At 39.7% G+C, this 22,840-nt stretch overlaps 4 protein-coding genes across 4 annotated transcripts; all 4 read right to left on the reverse strand.

Moving 5' to 3' along the window:
- Positions 1 to 6: 6 nt before the first annotated feature.
- LSM04_001656 (PIK-related kinase) lies at positions 7 to 8,862 on the reverse strand (the record flags this gene model as incomplete). The annotated part of the gene is made up of 1 exon (XM_067336624.1): positions 7 to 8,862. The coding sequence occupies one exon, from the start codon at positions 8,860 to 8,862 to the stop codon at positions 7 to 9; it is 8,856 nt and encodes a 2,951-aa protein (XP_067194695.1).
- Positions 8,863 to 10,825: 1,963 nt separating this feature from the next.
- On the reverse strand, positions 10,826 to 13,165 carry LSM04_002563 (uncharacterized protein; the record flags this gene model as incomplete). Its single annotated transcript, XM_067336635.1, has 1 exon — positions 10,826 to 13,165. One exon carries the CDS (start codon positions 13,163 to 13,165, stop codon positions 10,826 to 10,828), a length of 2,340 nt encoding a protein of 779 aa, XP_067194708.1.
- Positions 13,166 to 13,757: 592 nt separating this feature from the next.
- On the reverse strand, positions 13,758 to 17,990 carry LSM04_007544 (MORN motif; the record flags this gene model as incomplete). The annotated part of the gene is made up of 1 exon (XM_067336646.1): positions 13,758 to 17,990. One exon carries the CDS (start codon positions 17,988 to 17,990, stop codon positions 13,758 to 13,760), a length of 4,233 nt encoding a protein of 1,410 aa, XP_067194790.1.
- Positions 17,991 to 18,677: 687 nt separating this feature from the next.
- LSM04_000324 (ATPase) lies at positions 18,678 to 22,757 on the reverse strand (the record flags this gene model as incomplete). The annotated part of the gene is made up of 1 exon (XM_067336665.1): positions 18,678 to 22,757. The coding sequence occupies one exon, from the start codon at positions 22,755 to 22,757 to the stop codon at positions 18,678 to 18,680; it is 4,080 nt and encodes a 1,359-aa protein (XP_067194676.1).
- Positions 22,758 to 22,840: the final 83 nt, after the last annotated feature.

A 22,840-nucleotide genomic window follows, 5' to 3' on the forward strand; every position in this document is an offset into this window, starting at 1 on the left:
TAATAATTACCAGAGTGGTCCCCATCCAAAATAAAGTGCGGCGTAGTTCTCCACGCGGGTGGCCTCATCAATCAACATTGACACTTGCATCGGTGTTGTTAGTGCATTACCTAAACTTCGACGTGCTGCATCATTAAAGGCATTTGACATATAAAACAGATCCGGACGGCGTGCACTCTCCGGTACTGTATTAAAGATAACAAGATCACTATCCTCAACGGCCATTTCTGCTCCACGTAGTTTATTTCGAATACGTTCTGCAATATCTTGCGGGGTTCGACTCTTTTCCATCATGTTTTTCATCTTTCCCTTATGCTGCACAATAGGGTCGTGCACAAAGGCAGACAAAAGAGCCATGATACTGTCACGATTCTTGTGTAAAGTCGTCTGCGTACGACCACAAGAGGAGCGAAAAACTCCATCCACACCAAACACTTCCATCGCATTTGTTAACATTCGTGTTAGTCTAAATGGAATTGTTTCTGGAAGGACATGACGCAGTCTACCAACATCAAAGCTATCACCAAAATCAATATGTACAATCTTACCAGTAGACATAGATAGAAGAATATTACCAAGATGTCTATCACCAAGTCCTAATACATATCCCACCATAGACATAGTGGCCAGTGACTGTGTAAACGCCGTGCGCCGCTCAAGCCACTGTTCTGCGGTGTTAGAACGATGCCACATGGCACGTGCGACATCAACCGCCTCACAATTGGGTTGTGTCATAACATACTCAAGTACTTCTGTGCGTTGAATCATAGTTAGTTTATCCCACTCTCCAAAGGATTCTACGTAGGAGCGAAGGACACTGGATTCGTGATAGGTGCGAATTTTAGATATAGTATTTCGATGAATGCAGATAGTATTGTTAATAGTATTAGCGTTTTCTACCCAACCAAGTAGACCCACATTGTTACTAATTGGAATTACAGGAAAACGATGAATAAAGGCACTATTATTGGTATGTGCATCACTAAGAAGTACATTAACCATTCCGAAAAGCTGCATAACACGTTCATCCATACGTATATCTTCATTCCCTTTAAGACAATATGTATACATAAAACCATTTGATCCTGTCAAACGAATACGACGGGGACGTTTTTTAGATGGAATAACATCTAATTTAGAGCTAAAAGATGCAATAGTAGGAAAATTTGTATATTGAATATCATATTCACCAAATACAGCTATAGAAAGATTACGAAGATTTAGTAATGGTTCCATTGCCTTTTGGGGTTCTTTTCCAAGTTTCTCTGCTATATGTTTGGTAATTTCATCTACTAATTGAGTTACTATACTACTTGCCTTTTCACGATTACCTTGTTTTTCATCTTCCAATACCATATCAATATATTGTCCAATATCTCCAACTGTATACAATAAATGTCGACGATGGGCATTAAAGATATCAAGTACAGATTTTAATCTTCTTCGAACTTCTTCTGCGTCTTCTTCATACTCTGCATTAGGATTCCATGCTGTTGCTACCGCACTAAGATTTTCTCGAATCTTTTCAATAGGAATAGCAGATACATCTACTAAAAGTCTTGCAACAAGTTCTGCATCTGAACGAATACGTTTGGGTAAGTACTTAATGATAGATTGGGCAAGTTCACGTCGACGTAATTGAGGACCACCAGATCCATCATCAGACATAAATACCACTAATAAAGGAAATACAACAGCTTGTGAATGAACTTCACATAATTGTCGAAGAATCATACTAATTACTTCTCGTACATCATGACTATTATTACTTAAATGACCAATCAATTGTGGAATGGCTTGTACCCAGTAATCGGTTGGAATACGAGAAACACTATCTGCCACAGACTCTTTTAAGAGAGAAACACCATTATGAAATACCCAAAGTTGTAGTAAACGCATAACTCCAGGTAAAGCTGTAGAAGGACTTGAACTTCTACAAATAGCTGCCACAAAACCTTGATGAGCTGCTTCAACAAACCAATGTTGTTCCTCTGACGTTAGTGATTGATCACGTTGTTGCACACGATAATTCAATAAACCCCAACTATGCCATACATCACAACTTTCAGGCACGGCTCGTATAGCTTCATGAAAATGACGAAGAACCTCTTGACGGTGTTCACTTTTCCAGAAAGAATCAGCATACATTTCCTGTTTCCATGCTCCAAGACGAAGTTGGGCAGTACCATAACAAAATGGTTGTTTTTGTTCTAATACTGGTCGAGTTTCATCAAGAAACTTTTCCATCATAGAAACCGCTTCCTTACGTTTACCTTCATTCCACAACTGACCAATATAGACAACTGCAACCAGAGGTTGAGAACTAAGTGGGGCACCAGAAACCATATGATCACGTTTATATTCATGACTTCCACGTGGAGTACGTCCAAGTTGCAACCATGCCATAGCCCATTTGGATAATTGAGGATAATTTGTACCCATTCGTTCGCAGAAATTTAAAATCATTTCAGACATTTCATTCGGTTGAAGTACGAGGGAATGCACCATAAGAGATCTAAGACTAGGTAATAGTGAATCTGGTTTTAGAGCAGTAAAACGCCGTTTCCAACGTTCTACAAGTAAATCTCTAAAAACCACAGAATTTGACTCTACATATGCCACTTGTTCTTCCATTTCTGTAAGGTGTTGTAGCATTGTAAGATTTTCATAAGCATGAGCGTAACTTAGCGGTAGTAATGTTTTGAGACTTTCATCTACTTCTAACTTTGCACGTGTTATATCACGAATAAAAACTACACGTTTTGAGATTTCTCCCCCTCCAGTACATTTCTTACTAAACTCATCGTGAAAATACACAGCATTTTGATAAAAAAGTCTTACCGCAATATTTCCTTTTTCTTTAGCAGGAACACGCTCTGTCAATTCTTTCACATCGTCCCATTCTCCAAGAATCCAAGCTGCCATAGCACCAGATTCTGCTACAGTAGAAGAAAGTTGTGAAGTTTGTTTATAAGAAGCCTTAACGACATGCAAGGCTTTTTCCCATTCACCACAGAGACATAGTGTACGAACATATCCTTCAATATCAACTGTACTACTCTTACTATAGTCCTTTACTTTACTAGCATACACGCTTTGAGCCACAACCCACCATTGCAGTAATTCATAACCTAATGCGTCTTCATTTTCTGTCTTGTAGCGAATCGCACGAAATAGACCTACAACAGAATCTTGCATTTCACGTTTACTGTACAACCACGCAAGTGGAAGAACGACAGAGTGAAAAACCTCTTTTGGTACACGCTTTCGGTAACGATACTTTTCAATAACTGGTAGTACATTATTCTCAAGGTAACTCATAACCTTGTCATACATATGTGTACGTTGGGCAGCCTCTACAAGACTATCCATAGTAAATAATGGATTTACAGTATTAGGAATAGGTGGCGCATGCGGACATGTCGTTGCGGGGACAGAATGTGTCGTCGTCGTGATTGGACGCGCCAATGGATTAAAATCCCCAATAATTTCATCATTTCTAGGGAAATCTGTTTCTACATCATCATTCTGTGTTTGACTCACGCTGACAGTATCATTATTATTATTATCATTATTATTATTATTATTATTATTATTATTATTATTATTATTATTATTATTATTATTATTATTATTATTATTATTATTATTATTATTATTATTATTATTATTATTGTTTGTGGTCCCTACAAGATTTGTTGTGAAATTGGAGGTTGTCTGATGTGTACCTGGGCGTGTTCTCTCTGACGATCCCAGGGAGAAGGTTGGTGACTCAAGATTGAAGTTATCACTAATGGTTTTTCCTTGCTGTTCTGAGCCGGAGTGAAGAGTGGCCGTTGCCGTATTCGTTCGAGGAAACATTTCATTACTTTCAAGATGTCTTAACTGACGTAAAACAGGTTCCTTTATATTTGGGGGATTGTGATCCAAGTAATCTGCAAGTCCGAGACATTTAGAAACCACCTCACTATCCCCAGAGCGTAGTGCGAGATTGAGTACCTCATTTACCTTTTTTAACTGCTCCGCATTAAGAGATTCATAGAAGCATTTAAAGGATGGATGAAAGAGTTTACGCCGCAGGGGTTCATGCTTTTCAAAAAGATCCACCATAATACGAAATACGGGGTGTGGGGAAACGACAATTATATTCTTTTGAAACTCTGCAAACCACTCCCGCCACTTATTATCTTTACAGCGGAGTCCAAACTCAACTTGCTTCATAAACAATGTTATATCCTGCTGTCCCTGGGGATATATATCCCATCTCTCATCCTCGTGGTGAAGAATGAAACTATTACCACGACGAAGTTCACGCGGATGCTCTTGTTGATACCGACGTAAGTACGGCACATTCCCCATCCCACTTCCAACAATATGGTTAGCGTTACTGTTATAGATCGTGTTGTTATTGTGGCCATTGTTAAAATTATTCGCATTATCATTACCATTATTATTATTATTATTATTATTATTATTATTATTATTATTATTCCCATTCATGTGCGCTGTGTTTCCTCCACCATTATTACCATTACCATTACCATTACCGCTGCTGCTATAATTGTTATTATTATTATTATTATTATTATTATTATTACTATGGGCCGCCTCCTCTGCCTCCCGCAACCGTTCTCGCAGTGCTCGTATGGCCGCTTTTCCACCAGGATAAAGTGCAGCAAGAATCTTGAGAGAGTCTCGCACAAGTGTAGAGGCAAGACGTGGGCCGAGGTCTTCACTAAGTTCACAGTGTCGTGTGAGAGTGCGGGCGGCGTGCAGTAGCGAAGAGAGATGCTGTACCGCCTTGAGATCACACACAATGTGAATAGCCACACAAAGAGAGAGAGAACGCACTTCCACCAATTGATCCATTTGCTGCACAAACTGCATAAGCATGGGAAAAACAACGGGAATGCAGTGTGGGGGAATATAACTGGCGTGAAGTAAAATACCAAGAACACGGAGACAGAACTCACGAGATTCTGTACGATCCTGCAAAGCAACATCCACAAGACGAGGATAAAGCCAAGGCCAAACTTCTGACTGTTCCTTTCCTGATAAATTACCAGGTTTTAATGCACTTACAACATCTAATACAGCACGAAAAAGGGCATGATCATGGGTATACCAAAGTTGTTCAAGTAAAACTACAATTTCTGGTAATAACGTTTTGGTGATTTTTTCATGACGAAGTGAAGTAATAGCTGTAAGTATATGTAATGCTTCAATTCGAAGAGACGGAGTATCCGTTGCACGTTTAGCAATCTGTAAGACTGCCTTCGCTGCATGAGCACCACCAATAAGTTCTTTCTTATCGGATGTGGTTTGTACAAGATGTAACAAGGTACGCATTGCTTGCGTACATACCATTTCAGATAAACTCAAATCTAACATTCGGCTTAGATCACGATACACAATTACAGTGTAATCATATGTAAGTTCAAGATCTGCTTCATCTTGAATAGCTGCTTCATCATCTTTTTTCTTTTTCATCGCAGCAGTATCTGGTTTAGTTGACGGATCTACTGCTCCAAGTTGACCAAAGAGTGTTAATACCTGTGCTAATTCTTTTTCTGAGCTATTTGTAGAACCAATATATACAGAAGTAATAGATTGTATTAAATCATGTAACTGAGGGGCATTCCATTCCCTTGGTGAAGCACCTACAATGTGCATTTTTACCAATACAGCAATAGCGGCATGACTTAGTGATAAAGAAGTACTTGAGCGGAGAATACCTACTACAGGAACGTAAAGTTCAGCCACATCATCTTGATATTGTAGCATAACTTCTTCTTTTTTAAAGGCACCAAGAATTGTATCCAAAGTCTTTAAAATTGAAAGTACAATAGGATCATCTACCAATTCCTCTCGTAATTGTTTTTGAAACGCAATAAAAATACGATGTAAATGATCCATTAAAGGTGCAAGACTGAACTTGGCGAGTGTTTGTAAATCAGACATATGACGGATAAGAATACGTGGATCAATAGAATATTCTAATGCCACAACACATGATTCTACAAGCACAGATAAATTCTGATGTACTGCTTCTACAGGGGCTCCAGATTTTGTTTCTTGAGTTAGTGCCACAAAAAGTTCTACCGTTTTTTCTCGAACATGTGATACATCATGTAGAAAACTTGTAAGTGTTTTAAGAATCCTATTTTCTAAAAGAAAAGGTCGTAACTCCACAGCATTTGCTAAAAGTGCAATTTGCATAAGACGAACTTTAGGATCTAACTCCATTACCACATGTCGTATATAAAGTTCCAATATTTCTGTAACTCTAGTGGAGTAGGTAGAGGTACGATGTTGTTTTGCATACTGTGTCCAACCACTAAGGGCTTCCACTACAGCCGTACTACACTGCTGCCGCACCTCCGAATCATAATGTCGTTGGTATTGTATAATAGATGTTCGAACTTCCTTTAACTGCTGAACAGATGTAATTTGTCGTTTTGCGAATACCTCAAGGGCAATCTTTATTTCAGATGCTCCCACTAGCTGCGGTACTGAGGCACTAGGAGCACTACCAACACCTGCAAAAGAGAAACTGAGTCCTGTGGTTGTAGGCAATGTGGTAGTAACACTATGTGCAGACATATCACCAAGACCAACAGAAGTAGCAGTACCAACTACCGTCGCCCCTGCTGTAATAGAAGCAGCACTACCAACACTATTATTATTATTATTATTATTATTATTATTATTGTTACTATTATTATTATTATTATTATTATTATTATTATTATTATTATTATTATTATTATCATTATTATTATTTACACCAGAAGTTACACTACCTTTGGTAGCGGCAGCAGCAGCGGTGGTGTTTGATTCAAGTGTTGCTGGTGGGAGAAAATACTGCGCCAGACGGCCTACCGCGCTATTAGATGGATTATATGTAGATGCTTGTGTAGCGTCTTGATGCGATTTAGATTGTGCAGATCCTGATGGAACCGAAGGAGCACTTTCTCGTAAGGATTGGGATGTACTACTTCCTCCATCTGTTCGTTTACAATCTTGACCATCATCTTTTAACTTACGATCTACAAGACTATCAAGGGCCGCCATCAGATCTGCACTTACAGAAGGAATATGCTCCTTCATTATAGCTGTGTATTGAACAAGTTCAGCGGAAAGAACGGCATGTGCCATATGTGGAATACAACGTCGTACTAAATTACCAACATGCTGCATGATAGACTGTTGTTTGGAGGTCCCAGAATTAATACTATTATTCATCGGTGTTTCTAATGGACTACCTACTCCAGAAAATGCTTCCTTTGCGGTAATAATATTCTCTACTGGTGTGGTTGTTGTTGTTGTTGTTCCTACCACTGGCATTTCATTCCTACTTCCAGAGTTCTCAAAAACAGACCACGTGGATCTACCTCCAAACTGTGTTCGCCTACAAGATGATCGTGTTTGACTACTGCATATAGCTGCTAATATATGCCAGCATTCTTCCTGGGTTTCCCGTCGGGTTATATAACGCATTAAAATAGAATCCAAATTGGTTCTGTTTGTAGAGTCTAATACTTCATATCCAACGTTTTGAATAAAGGTAGCTACATTACGTAGTTCCAACCTTTTATTCTTTTCATCACGAACATTTTTAACAGGTTCCATAATAATAGCACAATATGTTGTACGTCGTGCCGCAGAAAGAATGTCTGTTTCTGCAATAACGGGGACAAGATTACATACAGCGCCTCGAACAGCGGGGGATTTTGATACACGATGTTGCTCTGTTACAAGTACACAAAGCTGAGGTAAAATCTGAGCCTGTTTTTCCATACAATGTACACCACGGCTACTAATAAGAGCACGAAGTGATTGAAGTGTTGATATAATACTGCTTTCATTATTATGACTCGTATTAAGAGAACGAATAGCATCATCTAAGACACGTCGGTTTTCCAACACCACCTCATTATGCCGTAACGCACTTGTGTGACTAAATATCGCTACTAAACAATCATACGCGGCACGGCGCAAAACTTCATCAGAAGATCCCGCAAGTGCTGTTGCGAGTTGTACGGCATGTGGACGAAGTTGTCCAGCCATATAACGTGGATTTACCTCCGCCGTAGCCGCAAGTGCTAACATAACCGCAAGAAATTGAGCCACAAAAGGCCCTTTTGTTTGCTGCGCTCGTCCATGTAATTGAATAAGGGCCAATTCACAGTTATCTCTCAATTCCTTCGTGATAAAGGACTTTAGAGGAGGGTCAAACGGACCAAATTGGAGATCCATCTCCAACATCCGCTTTAACACCCGCTGTGCCTCCTTTGCCGGCTTCTCAATACCGCAGTGCAGCACCATAAAGAGACTCCGACAGAGTCGTGTAAACTTCTGCTCTGGATTTGTGTACTGGACCCCTAATAGGGCATCAATAAAGTCTACAGCAAGCAACAACATCTTTGGATTAGATGTACGGGATAACTCAGAGAGAACATCTCGTATGCGCTGCTCGAGAAAGAGATCACGGCTAAGTGGATCAAAACTCGCCATCGAGCGACGTTCAATCGCCCACACCGCATCACGTAAAACAGCCGCCGCATGTGGTCCCCCAACAGAACACTCAAGTTCCTTTAGTAATTGATTCACTTCCTCATTACTCGCATCATCTGCACTAGACAAGGCACTTGATGAGAGTTGCGCAAAATTATTCACACCCGTTACATCTGCTGACATTGCGGCATTACCACCAGCACCAGCAGCATTAACATTAACATGACCAGCAGCAGCAACACCAAGAGTTCCATTATAAAAAACTCCACTCTCTGTTGCCATATTAGCGGCATTTGTGCCAGTAGCACCCCTGCCATTCATTCCCATAGGAACATGTTGGTACATTGTTAGTAGAACTATAATTGGGCAAATTCACAACTTCTCAAATAATTGTATTCTTTTTCTTTTCTTCTTCCTTTTCTTTCTTAGTTCTTTTTCTTCTGTTTTTGTTGTCCAATTCAGACGCCTTTCCTCCTTGGTTTTTTTTTTAAAGAACTTGTTTCTTTTTTGGTCTCTTTCTTTTTTCTCTTTTATTATCAGTTCAAGTGTGTTCCTTTTGAACGTTCCACTCCGTTTGCTTTTTTTTTTCTGTTTCTTTCTTTTTTTATTTCACTTTCTGCTCGGAAACTCCCCCTTTTCCTATCCCTTGCGGATACGCTAAGATACACAAATACGTATTTGTGTAAGCGTATCATACAATGGTAAATAGATAAAAGTAAAGAAGAGAAGGAAAAGAAAACATATCAATAATAATAATAATAATACTCACAAAGCGAAACAATACATTTATAATAAGTAATTAGAAGTCTATTTTGAAGTTCTTTTTCTCTAATAGATATGCTCTCTTCTTATTAACCCGCATACATCTTTATCATATTGACAGAGGTGAAAAGAGCAGAGACAGATATGAGAAATTCTTTCTTTAAAAGTCAAATGAATAAACAATATAAAATTTTCTTTTGTATTTCTTTTTTTCTTCTTTAGACCTCTACAACGCGATTATTGCTTATTTTTTTCCCCTTATTTTTAAGAAAAAAAAAATAATTTATTCACGAGTTCTTCTATTCTTGTATATATTATATATATTATGCCTCTTGTGCTTTATATTTTATGGAGACGTGAGTAAACGTCCCCAAAGAAAGAAACAATGAAACAAACCGAGAAATAAAAGAAATTAAGGGAATGGTAGAACAGCTTAAATAAATTTTACTTACCAGAACCTCTCATTTTCTTCTTATCTATCTCTTCTCAAAGTGAGAAATAACGGACCAAAAAAGAAGAAATAAAACAAAATAAATGTTGCCACATAAACAAAAGGGAGAAGAAAATCAAAAACAGACAAACAAATAAAGAAAAAGAAACATCATAAGTAAACATTATCCAGAATTGAGGACGTGAATATTTGAAACTGAGCCAATACAATGAAAAAAGTAAATAGATTGAAAAAAAAAAAAATACCATTCTGTTCATCTTTATGATTGTTGTTTCCTTTTTCTTTATTCAGCTCTATTTGGGCGTCCAGATACGCAGGGGGAAGAGGGAATAAAAGAATGAATTGGTGGAGGAAATGATCCACCAAAGAAATCCACAGAGTAGCAGAACGATGAGAAAACGCACACACGCACACACAAATAAATAAATAAGACAAAAATAAATAATAAACAAATCCAGAAAGTTATTCCTCTTGGAGAGAGAGAGAGAGATAGACATACAACAGAAACACAAACACCATTATAGATAAAGAACCATGCATTACGAATTACCACATTAGTTTAAACAATGGTAAGAGGGATATAAACAAAAATTATATTTTACACACACACATACACATATATTTAAATTGTGTGCGTGAGAAAGCGAGAGAGAAGGATACGGGAAGCAACGTATGCACATCAAGTTTTCTTTCTCCCCTTTCATTACTTTTCTTTAATCTACAATTTTCCTTCAGTTCTACCTTATTTTTCTTTTTGCGCTTCGTACCTTATTCTGGTATCATTGCTGTTTATTGTTCCCAATCTACACTCTTGCTTATTTCTCTCTCTCTCTCTCTCCCTTGAGGCGTGCGCACGAAATATATATATATCTGTTGGTATCACGTCTACTACGGCAGAAACTTACTTTCACACCCTCCTACTTTCATAAATGCCATTATCATTATCATCATCGCTAATATCAACAGAAGCATAAATCAACAAAAAGGCACCCATCAAATAGTAAAATCAGAAACATATATCAACAGCGTCCAAAAAACAAAAAAACAAACAAAAAAAAAACAAAAACAACAAAAGAAAAAGAAACCGAATTATTCCTAATCCACATCACTCCAGTTCTCTATACGGCTGTCCCCTAAATGACGATGTTGTCGCCATGCGCCCCGCTCGGAGTTCGCAGAACGGCGAAGTGACGCATTTCGTCGAGTTGTGTCTTTCACTTTCTCATCAAATTCTGAGTGAAAAGATGAGGAGAGTGATGGATCCACAGGGAGATCCTCTTCCACGTCTTCTTCATATCCCTCTTCATATTCCTCCTCTTCTTCTTCTTCTGCCTTCTTCTTCTTTTTGTCTTTCTTTTCCTTCTTCCTCTCCTCTTTCTTTTCTTCTTGTTTTGTTTTTAATTCCGTCTTCTCCTCCGCCGTTTCGGAGGGTTGCCTCTCTTTCTGCTTGGGACTTGCCGGTTCATTTACATTCTGCGTCTGTGTAATGGCATTCTGCTTATCACTATGCTTGGCATCTTTCTTTTTCTTTTCCTTTCCCTTCCTAGACCCACCAAAGCATTTACCGCAAAACACTTTTTCTTTCTTCACTTCTTCTTCCTTTTGCGGTTTTGTCTTTGTCGGTGCACAACTCTCAGTGGCTGTAAACGTGGCTACCACCTCAGGTTCCACTTCCTCTTCTTCTTCCTCTACAGCATCATCTTCCTTTTTATCTTTTTCCCCTTTATCTTGCTGAATCTTTTGTTTCCGTTTGTGTTTTTGCTTCGCCTTAGGCTCTTCCGTATCTGCCTTACTCTTTGACTTTGTTCCATTCTCATGACTGCTGCTAGCCCTCTTTATCTTCTTTTTGCGTTTCTCTGCCTTTGGTAATGCTCCTGTTTCTAACGATTCTTCTTTTTCTTCTTCTGCTGTTGCTGGGTAGGATGAGGATGATGTTTCTCCGGGCGATGGAGACCGTTTCCCCTTTACATGAGGAGGACGACCGCTCTTTCCATAACGTTCGCCTTCATATTCATTTCCATCTTCATCTTTATATTCATCACTATCTTCATATTCCTCCGGTTGCTGTCGTCTCTTCTTTGTTTTTGGCCTCTGCCGCTTTTGACTTTCTTCTCTTTCCTCATACGTGGATAATGCACGTCTTTCGCTTCCTCGCTTTGGTGTGTGTCGCCGTGGCTGCAGATGCTCAGTGTGCTCCTCTGAAGTATCCGGAAATGGCGCATGTGAAAATTCCATCGCCTCATCTCTTCTTTCTTCCCTGTAATGCAATACCGCTGTGTGTTTCGCATGTCTGCATGGCCGTTCCTGCTCTCCCGCAGTGAATGGCTCCATTACACGTGAGTGTGTGTGTGTGGGGACTACATGCAGAGATGCTGGGGGTTTCTGTGGTCGTGGCTGCCATGTTCGATGTGTGGGAGATGACTCGGACATGCGTCTTTCATTATTATTATGATTATTATAATTATTGTGTGGTGCAGAGGCGGTATGTACGGTACGCAACGGTGGATCTTCCCCCTCACTTCCACTCCTTGACCACATTTCTATATTCCTCTCCTTCTCCGGCATCGAGTAGTCTCGCTGGTACGATGTTGGGGGATCTTTCCTGTACGATCTTCTTCCCGCCTCTTGCGGGGTTTGATAGGCGTCGCCGGCTTTGGGGGTTCCATACAAAATATCACGCATCACTTTCCCATTCACATGACCACCAATGATGGGAATACGTGGTACATCCTCTTCATCTTCCTCATCATCGTAATCATCCTCATCATCATAATCATCATCTTCCTCTTCTTCAGGGTAATCATCCTTTTCATATCCCGCATTATATGCATCATACCGCGAGTCATATTTTCCACCACCGTATTGATCGCCCATCACATGATCTACAGCCTTTGTGTTTCTTGTTGTACGTCCCTCTTCGGTACAAATTTCCTCAAATGTATCATCCAATATCTGACCTCCGCATAACTTTTTTCTACTAATATTGCTACTACTACCACCACGAGCACCAACAACATCAGCGTTATGTTGTCTCATCATATTATTATTATTATTATGACTGTTGGTGGTGCTATAGGTGTTCTTTTCCATCATTCTCGCCCTAATCTTCTCTATACTTGGCACTCGCATGGGTATCGTATTACTACTGTTACGCTCCTGATTCATCAACCGTATCACCTCCACATGCATGCTATCATCACGTGAGGTATTATTGTAGACTCCATCTCCGTAACTGCTGTTCCAGTCAAACGCAGAACGCTGCTCACTTTGATGTTCCTGCCGATACGCACACTCTCGTTCCTGTTCTTTGAGAAGATCGGCATATCCACTGGATGAGCGTGGGGGTGGAAGTGTACCACTCTGGAGGGAACTTATATCATCAGAGAGTACAGACGACACACGTCTCTCGCTCCCATACACACCACGGTAATGCATATACAACAGCGTTTTATTAATTTTTTCTGCTGTTTTTTTTCTCTTCCGTTTTACCCCTTTTTACTATTTTACGAAAATGAAAGAAAAGAGAATAATATTTATAATAATAATAATAATAATAATAATAATAATAATAATAATAATAATAATAATAATAATAATAATAATAATAATAATAATAATAATAATAATAATAATAATAGTAATAATAATAATAATAATAATAAAAGCAAAGATATACAAAGGAGTGTGTATATACGTGATAATACGCATATAACATCAAAAAAGGGTGAGAAAAAAGCAGAAAAAGGAGCTCTAATAAGTCTTTTGTTTCCCTTTTTTTTGCTTTTTCTCTTAACACCAAGACTAACAAAATGTACAAAAAAAAAACGCATACCGCAAAAATAAAGAGCAATAAGAAAAGTCTCAGTACTGAGACAAGAATTGATTGACGCACACGAACGCATAATTTATAATATTATTACCCAGAAAACGTAAAAAACTAAACAACAATACGCTCAAACAAACAGTCAAACAGAGAAGCAATTAAAACACCTAAATAACCAAAAAAAAAGAAAAGAGAATACACTCATTAACTCATGCATTCCACTACATCTGTGCACATGTACTTACGCCTCACGTGCTGTGAGAGCGAAACATTCTTGGCACGAAGTGCGATGAGTGCTTTAAGCCACGCATCTGCCAGTACTTCCCATACCCGTGATCCAAGAAAAGCGGGATCCACATGAAGTGAAAGATTTGCCTCTTTTCCAACACAACGCACTGTCGTACTTTTAATTGGAGATTCTTCCGTTACTAGTGCTGCTGCTGCTGCTGCTGCTGCCGATGTTGTTGTTGATGTTGATATTGTTGATCGTACTCTTCTTTGACAGGGAGTAAATTCCATCCCAGAAGTATTCCCACTGGAGGTTGAAGAGAGTGGTCCTTCTACGGGAAACAACAACACGGCATCCTCCTCATTGTCATAGCAATACCGCGTCCTCAGTTCCATCTGAACTCCAACCTCAGCGAGGAGTTGCTCTAGTAAAGAAACCTGTAAAAGTTCATCTTCTGTGAGAAGTCTAGGTGTTTGTACTGATACGCTTGTTGTTGTTGTTGTTGTTGTTTTAGAACCACTTTGAAGAGAAGGAGAAGTGAATGGGGCAAAATGTGTCCAATGATACGAGAGACACCGCGTCCCTTCTGTCTTATGATCTGCCGTATTTGCTTCATCTTGGCATTTTCTCATCATTTTCCCTCCAGCCTCTGTTGGATCCACATGATGATGATGATGTTGTTGTTGTAAATGTCTTGTGGTCTTCCTTGGAGTTGCAAACGCATTTGTGTGGTTGGAATAGTTAGGAGAGGCCAAAACATCCCAAATACACTCCACCACCCACAACAAGAGTTCCGATGATGCCGTACCTAAATACGGTTGTGTTTTTGTGATACTTTCATTTAATACACTTTCCTGCTGTGATGAAAAGAATTCAGTCCATTTCTTCTTTATTCTACTACTCACAGGCGCTATGAATGCGGATTGCATAACAGGTATGGGTAAACCAAGTGCCCAGAGAGCACGGGAATCTCGCTTCATTATTACATCTTCATTTTCATTTTCTTTTCCCACCACAATGACGTCATCGGTGTTAGCAGCATTACTCTCTAATACATCATCTTTATGTTTACAATACTGCCGTGTGAAGTCAGCAGCAGCAAGCATAACAAAACGTGTACGGACCCCCAACTCATCTAGAGGATAAACAACTTTTCTTTTTCCTCTACTAACACCAACACTATTATTATTGCTATTACTATTAGTATTATCATCGATAGTATGCTTGATAGAATTAGCAGGATCCTCTGTGAGTGGGATGTCTACACTGTACCGAATGGATGGATACACATTCTGCAGTCGCTCCACACCACCGCGGACTGCAGCGAGTAATAAGAAAACCTCCGATACTCCTTTAACGACTGAGGAGGATGTGAAGTCCATACAAGAACCCGATTCATAGTCAACATTATTAGATATATCCCTTGTACTCCCAGTCAAATTTCTCTTTTTAGGACTTCCTTTACAACTCGTATCACTACCACCACAAGAAGAATGTGGAATGTTTGCCAATACCTCAGAATTACTCTTTTCATTTTTTATCCAGGAAAATGGGTAACGTGGATTCACATCACTTGCAAGAAAGTTCAGTATTCGAAGTAGCGCTAATGGACTTAGTGCATTACGTGGGTCCAGTTCATCTGTATGGGTGAATGCAGCCAGAATACTACTGCTTATCCACCGTTCCTGCAAGATAGATTTACGTGGAAAGAGAGACAACGCTTGATTGTATACGGCAGAAAAGGCCTCAAACATTTCCGCCGGAGATGCGTAAACCCCTACATCATGCATAGTATTACTACTATTACTAATGACAGTAGATCCAAACTGTAGCAAATTCCCATTAGTTGTCTGTATCAAAAGACAACGATTGTGATGGAGAGATGATGCAAAGAGACGTCTGCAGCGCTCTGTTACTATTTGTTCCGTACTTTCACTACCAACATTCATTGTAGTTTCTGTTAATACGGATTGTGGAATAAAGTCTGCACGTGTGAGAGTAGCACAACGTTGAAGTGCCAGAGTTGTGGCAGTAGTCGCCTCTACTTCTGCAGCAGCAGCAAGATCATGCATAACAGGAGCCACAAGCGCGTATACAGAGTCCCAGCATACAGCAAGAATCTTTTCATCTACAGATATATGAAAGGCCACTGGGTGTGCGGCAACGTATGAAAGTAATCGCAATCGCACTGAAGAAACAAAGGAACCGAGATCATGCATTGCACGTTCAAACAATTTTGTGGCAGACATTCGTTTGGCAAGTTCTTCTGACATACTCGTCTTGTGGAAACAGTGAAAACCATCACTATTATTATTATTATTATTATTATTATTATTATTATTATTATTATTATTATTATTATTATTTGGATTACTCTTACTGCTAACTCTACTGCGGCGGTTGCCCATTCCCATCTCTTCACACCACGACGGAGAAGACCAACAACATCTCTGTGATCCTTCCATGATTCTTCCCTCTTCACGCTTGCAACTACGACCAAGTTCCCGTAACTGCGAAAGAAGTGATGATAAACGCTTTTCACACTTCACTTCAGAGTTTCGCTGTGATCTGTGCGTGTTCTGCCGCGGTATATTTACATCATCCGATGAGGATTTACACATTGCTACACGAGGAGGAGAAAATCCACTCATTGCTGATGAGGAACAACTCACAGAGTGTCGCTGTGAAACTAAATCACCTCCCTCTGGAAATGAAGCAGGATATAACGTCCCCTGATCTTTCCCTTCTTTTTCTTTCTCCTCCTTTTCCTCTTTTTTCTCTTCTTCTTCATTTAGATAATGACGAATTCCAGTACATGGCTTATAGAGGAAATAAAAACATCGCTGAAAAGGGACCAATAATGCCATAAATTCAGGACGTTGCATCATAGAAGAAAGCAGTGGTAGAAAGTTGTTTACATCAGAATCATCATCCTGTTTCGTTTCCTCTTTGTCCTCAGTTGAATGAGTATCAAAAGTAGAGGCAGCCACTACCTCTGATACTTCGGCTTTAGCAACTGTAGTGGTACTAGGGAAAAAACTTTCTTGACTATTAGCAACAGAGGCAAGTAGCCCATCAAAATTTGAAAATAATGGTTCCCACACTCCACTAAGAGATCCAGATGAGCGTAAAAGTGTACCATGATCAAAGGACCAATTTTCATAATTTTTCCATAGTGCCCCTTGTAAAACAAAAGACCAAGTAGGTAAAACCGCATTAGCTGTATCCGTTAACTTTCCCTCTTTCCAACTCCCACATAGCATGGCTCCTGTATTACAGTAATGCAGAGTCCCTGCTCCTTCTCTGTGATCGTACAGGAAACCACCCATGTAAAGTGTATTCGTACTTGGATCATACTCCACACCAAATCCATGTCGTTGTCCACACTGCCAACAACCACAGTAACGTACACCGTGAGGGTATAACATTTCACCAACTCCATCTGCAACAAAACGAGCTTGTTCTGCCCAAATGAGACCTGAAAATGATGCACGATTCGGAGTTACTTCAGATGATATAAGGGAAGTCATACCAATATATTGACTTGAAACATGTGGGGTAATATACTCTAATGAGGTTTTACTACTTGACTTCAGACCACGCATTTTTTTATCACCTATATTAGTGGTAGTAGAACTCCCATGTGAGGTTGTACTATTCGTTTTGGCCAGGTACTCCAATATACAATGTGTACAATCCAGAACAGGTGTATCATCATTCCAGGTACAACTAATTCCATAACGTGGATATACTGTAAGTTTCCCACTACCATGACGTCGTCCAAATCGAAAAGATCCCTTATACATAGTAAATCCAAGCAGAATAGCACCACGCAACTCTTCTACTTCACCAAAGGACTGTGTTACTAAAGTGTGAGGTAGACCTGCAATAGTGGTTCCCTTCACAACAGGTTTGGCATATAAAAGATATACTAAAGTACCCACACCATGGGGAATAAATGCATTATTGCTACTTCCACAATTGTGTTGACTATCAGCAGATATTACTTCCCCAGTGTAGATATGTTGTTGCAAGACTTGCATATGTTTAATATCAATACCGCTGTGTTTCTCCAACTGCTGTGCTAAAGCAAGAGTGGAGACGCCAAAATCAAGAGGAAGCATTACTACCCGTTGAGTACCACCTTTACGAGATTCAAAGAGAACAGCAGCAGGATACCCCTGTTGCTGCTGGGGAGAAAGTGGCATCTGTGCTAGTATCACCTTGTTCTCTCTCTCTCTCTCTCTCTATATATATATATATATATATATATATATATATTTAGGGAGAATAATAAAGAAAAGAAAAGACACAACAATCACTCTTGTCGCTCCTCTTTATATTTTCCCCAAAGCCGGTCGCTTACCTCGTTGTGACCCAGCTTCTAAAGTACCTCTCCTTCCCCCCCTTTTCCCCTTCTTCTGACTAAGAAGACTACAAATAAGAAGAGATAAAAAGAACAAAGGGCTAAGAGATAGAAAAATTAAAAGAAAAAAAAAAAACATAAAAAATCAGGTAAAAGAATATGCATTTTTAAAACCCTTTCACCAAACCACCCCACACAGGCATTTATTTAATGAAGTCAAAAAGTGTATATGTATTTTTTTTTTTACTCCTTCGTCTTCAGAGTCTCCTTCTGAAGGTTTATATCTGTATTGGTTTTCTTTCTGTATCACCCATCCCATTTTCATTGAGTATTACAATTTCATCTGTTTCTTGGTTCTTTTTTAACTTTCCATTTCCATTTTCTATGTCGGTACGGCATGGCGGGGGGAGCTCAACAACCACCACCCACAAGTAAAAAGTTTACCCGCTCATAGCTTTCCCTCATTCTGAAGAAGAGTTATTATTGTTATTGTTATTGTTGTTATTTTTTTTTTATTTGGTCGTTACTGCTACAACAAACAACTAAACCCAATAACATCTTCATAAGCAGCCGCATCGCGAGAGGCCACAAAGAACTTTATAGCATCTGTTTTACGCGTACGGCGCCACCAACCACTAAATGCGTCTATTCGATCCCTTGTTGTACTTCTGTCATGTACATGGTAGTCCAGGTGGGAGGTTTTGTTTCGTTGACTAAGAGAAACCGGAACAACCCCACGGAGAATATCTAGCATCTCCATCTGTGGAGAGTCAAGAGAGGAGGAAGATAATGGCATATCCACACTGCTGTTACTGCGTACCTCACCTATAACGTCATCATGTAATATATCGCTGCTATTTCCAACTGCAGCAATTTCTTCCCCATGCTGAAACTGTTGCCACTCCCAGGGAGAAAACTTCATTAAATCTGTGTTTGCTGAAGCTTGCAATACACGACCTAATCGCACATCCCAGTGACTGATTTCATGAACAGCAACCATTGTATCATCAACCACCGTATTCACACGAGTTGGCAATATACAGGGGGATTCATTGGCACCATCATTAATATTTGTATCAATATTATTATTATTACTATTATTATTATTATTATTATTATTATTATTATTATTATTATTATTATTATTATTTGTGGTATTAGCAGGTATAGAAGAGGTAGATGGTGTGCCTTCTGGCCACTGCTCTTCCAATAAAAGATACTCCAACCGATTAAGCCAGAATCGTACATCTGTGTGGTCATTAAGAGTACCACAAGGTGTCCCTTGGATATTACTATATACCTCATTTCTCAAAACATTGGCAATATGCTGAAATTCTTCCACATTCTTTACTATAACAGATCCACGAGAAGTAATAGGAGGTGTAACACCAATTAAGGTTTCATTACTCTGTAATGCGGCATTTTCCTTCTCCTCTGCAGTACGTGTATCAGGGTCAAACATCGAAAGAAGACCTCTCTCTGCTGCAGCCACAACAAGTAATTGGGCGAAAAGAGTACTACGAGACATTGGAGCAATACCAGTGAATGGTGTTCGCTTTCCAAAGAACTGCGCCACCTGCGCTGCACCCATCGGTACAATATGTGCAGTATCAATATCACGCGCTGATGCTGCTGCTGATGATGTTGTTGTTGTTGTTCCTCCTGTTGTATTAGTATTAGTAGTAATATTAGTAGTATTAGTATTTGAACGACCAGTACTAGATGGAGTAGAGGATACAGTTACTACTATAGGCACTTTACTACGCTGGGCAAGATCACGAACTGCCGCGTAGAATGGTTTCATCGCCTCATCTCCAAGAATAACATCCGCATCTTCAAAGAGAAGTATTGTACGATTTGGGTCTTCTTCTGTTGGATTATCATTTACCGATGTACTTGTTGCCCCTGACGACAAATCTTCCATTGACTTTGCCTTACCAATATCATTTCCAGTTTTTCTCTTAGGAGCGTCATCCACTACTTCTACATCTGTTCCCACTACGACGGTTGCGGCTATTTCTTCTTCTGTTACGGTGGAATCCACATCAAGGTGTATAACATCCGATGACTCTGGCTTCACTCGTGGACGAAAGAAATCAGCCACAGCTCTTGCCGAAATAACGTTAGACTTTTTATTCTTCTTCCCATTCGTATTCCTTGTCGGTGTATCTACTGAGAGAGAAGCCGAAGCAACAGCGGCAGCATGTTCACTCTTCAGTTTCTTTAACTCCTCCTCAATACACACCATTGCCTTTCCAGGAACAAGACCACTAAGTCGTCGGCTTCGTGTGAGTTCGGATAACAAACGATCAATATTCTTTGGACAACGCCGAACAGAAGTATTCATCTCCACCACGCGATATCCAAGTATCTCCGCCACCAGATACACAGTGGCGGTCTTTCCCACACCGGAGGGACCATGAAGAACGGCAATATTAGTCACATCATCCTCCGTACTATCACTGGAGTCTTCACTATCGGTGCAAAAAGCATCATCAAAGAGTGTCCGTCGTGTGGCTCGAGTATTCTCATCAACACGAGCAAAGTAACCACGTTTCTGTTCTCTTGCCTTTTCAGCTTCTTCCTGCTGTGCACGCATTTTCGCCATCTTCTTTGCAAGTCGTACACTGCGAAGACGATTTCCGTGTTCATCATACATTACATGATCTGTAGTTAATCCATACTCTTTCCAATGACGCGGTTCCTGTGAGGAAACTCCGGAAATAGGGTTTATTAACTTAATTCTACCACCACCTGCTTCACCATTGTTATTGTTATGATTGTTATTACTATTGTTCTTATTCTGGTTATGATGGTTAGCTCCTGCAGTAGCAGCACCACTACTTATCATTCGGTCCGCAGCACGCAACCAATCATTGTGATACCTCTGAATGGCAGTATAATCCTGCAAGGGAGTCTCCCCATTACTCTTTTCGATGTTGTTTGTGACTGCATTTTTACTTAATTCTTCCTTTCTTTCACTGTCGTTATCGCTGCTACTCCTGTTATTATTATTACTATTATTATTATTACTATTATTATTATTATTATTATTATTATTATTATTATTATTATTATTATTATTGTTAATCTGTTCTTCCACAAGACGTCGTTTTCGCCCACGTCGTTGAGGTAAAACGGATTCCACGTTTAGTGCTGCTTTTCTGGATTTTCTTCCCAATAGCGTTTTTCTCTCTCTCGTATTACTTCTACCAGTACTACTACTCCTACTACTACTGTTGCTGCTACTGGTAGAAGACTGTTTTCTGCTTCTGTTTCTGTAACCATTACGATGAGATTCCGCTATTTCTGTTGACGTTGGTGTGGCCCGTTGCCATGTTCGAACCCAACGTAAAAGTCGAACCACACCTGCAGCAAAGGAAGAGTTTTGAAAAAGGGGAGGTGGAAATTTGGCATATAACATTTGATTAGGATCTCCAACCTCATTTCCAGGAGATCCTGCGGGAATGTAAACTGTGGAAGGTCGTTGATCATCCATAGTTAATTTATCACACTGTGATGTTAACGTCTCTGTTTGACCAGTAATACTACTACTACTACTACTACTACTACTACTGCTGCTAGTATTACTCTTAGAGTAGAATCCAATAAGATGTTGGGCGTAGCGAACCACATCTTCAACTAACAAGGGTAGTTCCTTAGCACGAGTAACATCTCGCATCTGATTTTCCAATCGTTGCGATTCACACCGTCTACGCTTTTTCTGTGAATGAATCTGTGCAACCATACGAGTAAAGTTACCAGATGTCAGCAAGGGTGATGAAAGTGGTAATGATGACGATGATGATGATGGTACAACAGAAGAGAAAGGACCATACTGCGGTGGAGATAAACCAATATCTTCACATAATAAAGGTTTGAAACACACTCCTGTTCCTATCATCTGGGCATTTTTCTTTATTTTATGTTCCTTTTCTTTTTCTCGTTCTTCTTCGTTTGCTTCATGCTCTTCTCGAAAGTTCTTTACAAGCTCATCCTCCACTCTATAACACTCCATAAGGGCAGCATGCAGTAATGAAGCTAATTCTTCAGTCTGCGGAACTCTATCAACTCCATTTTGCGATAATGTAGTCATCTGTCCCTCATCTGACTCGACAATATCAGCAGTAGCACCAGCAACAGATGTCTCTGGTACATTCGGTAATGGAGATTTAGACAACCACGATCCACTTGGTCCCATCTGCATGAATGTAGTAGAACTAGGAGCGAGAAAAACATGCGGTCCATCACCGCCGCTAACAGGAACTAAATTAACATCATCCACATCATTAACTTGACTCGTATCTAATGACTCTGTCACTCGCTCACTGCTGGGTGTAACTCCCTGCGCACTTGCCTCACTCACAGAGGAGCGTAACCGCTTTATTCCACCCGCACGCTCCTTGTGGGTTAGAGATGAATGTTGCCCTCCTTCTCCTACTAGCATTAACCCTCTTTTTCTATCTTCCACGTTGGTAGATTCCACATTGGACTTTTGCTGCCGTTGTTGCTTCAAAGGCAACGAGGGAGAAGACGACAACGTAAATCCATCGGAGAAAAACGTTGAAAGACTCACAGTGGGCAGGAGATGGAGAGAGTGCTGCTTCATGGGAAGAGAGCAATCTTCTTTTTCTCCCTCCTTCTTCTTCTTATTTCTTTTTTTTGTATAAATATAAATATAAATATAAATAA

Source organism: Trypanosoma melophagium (genome assembly GCF_022059095.1).
Source record: "Trypanosoma melophagium isolate St. Kilda chromosome Unknown ctg10segment3, whole genome shotgun sequence".
Classification (NCBI taxonomy): domain Eukaryota; phylum Euglenozoa; class Kinetoplastea; order Trypanosomatida; family Trypanosomatidae; genus Trypanosoma; species Trypanosoma melophagium.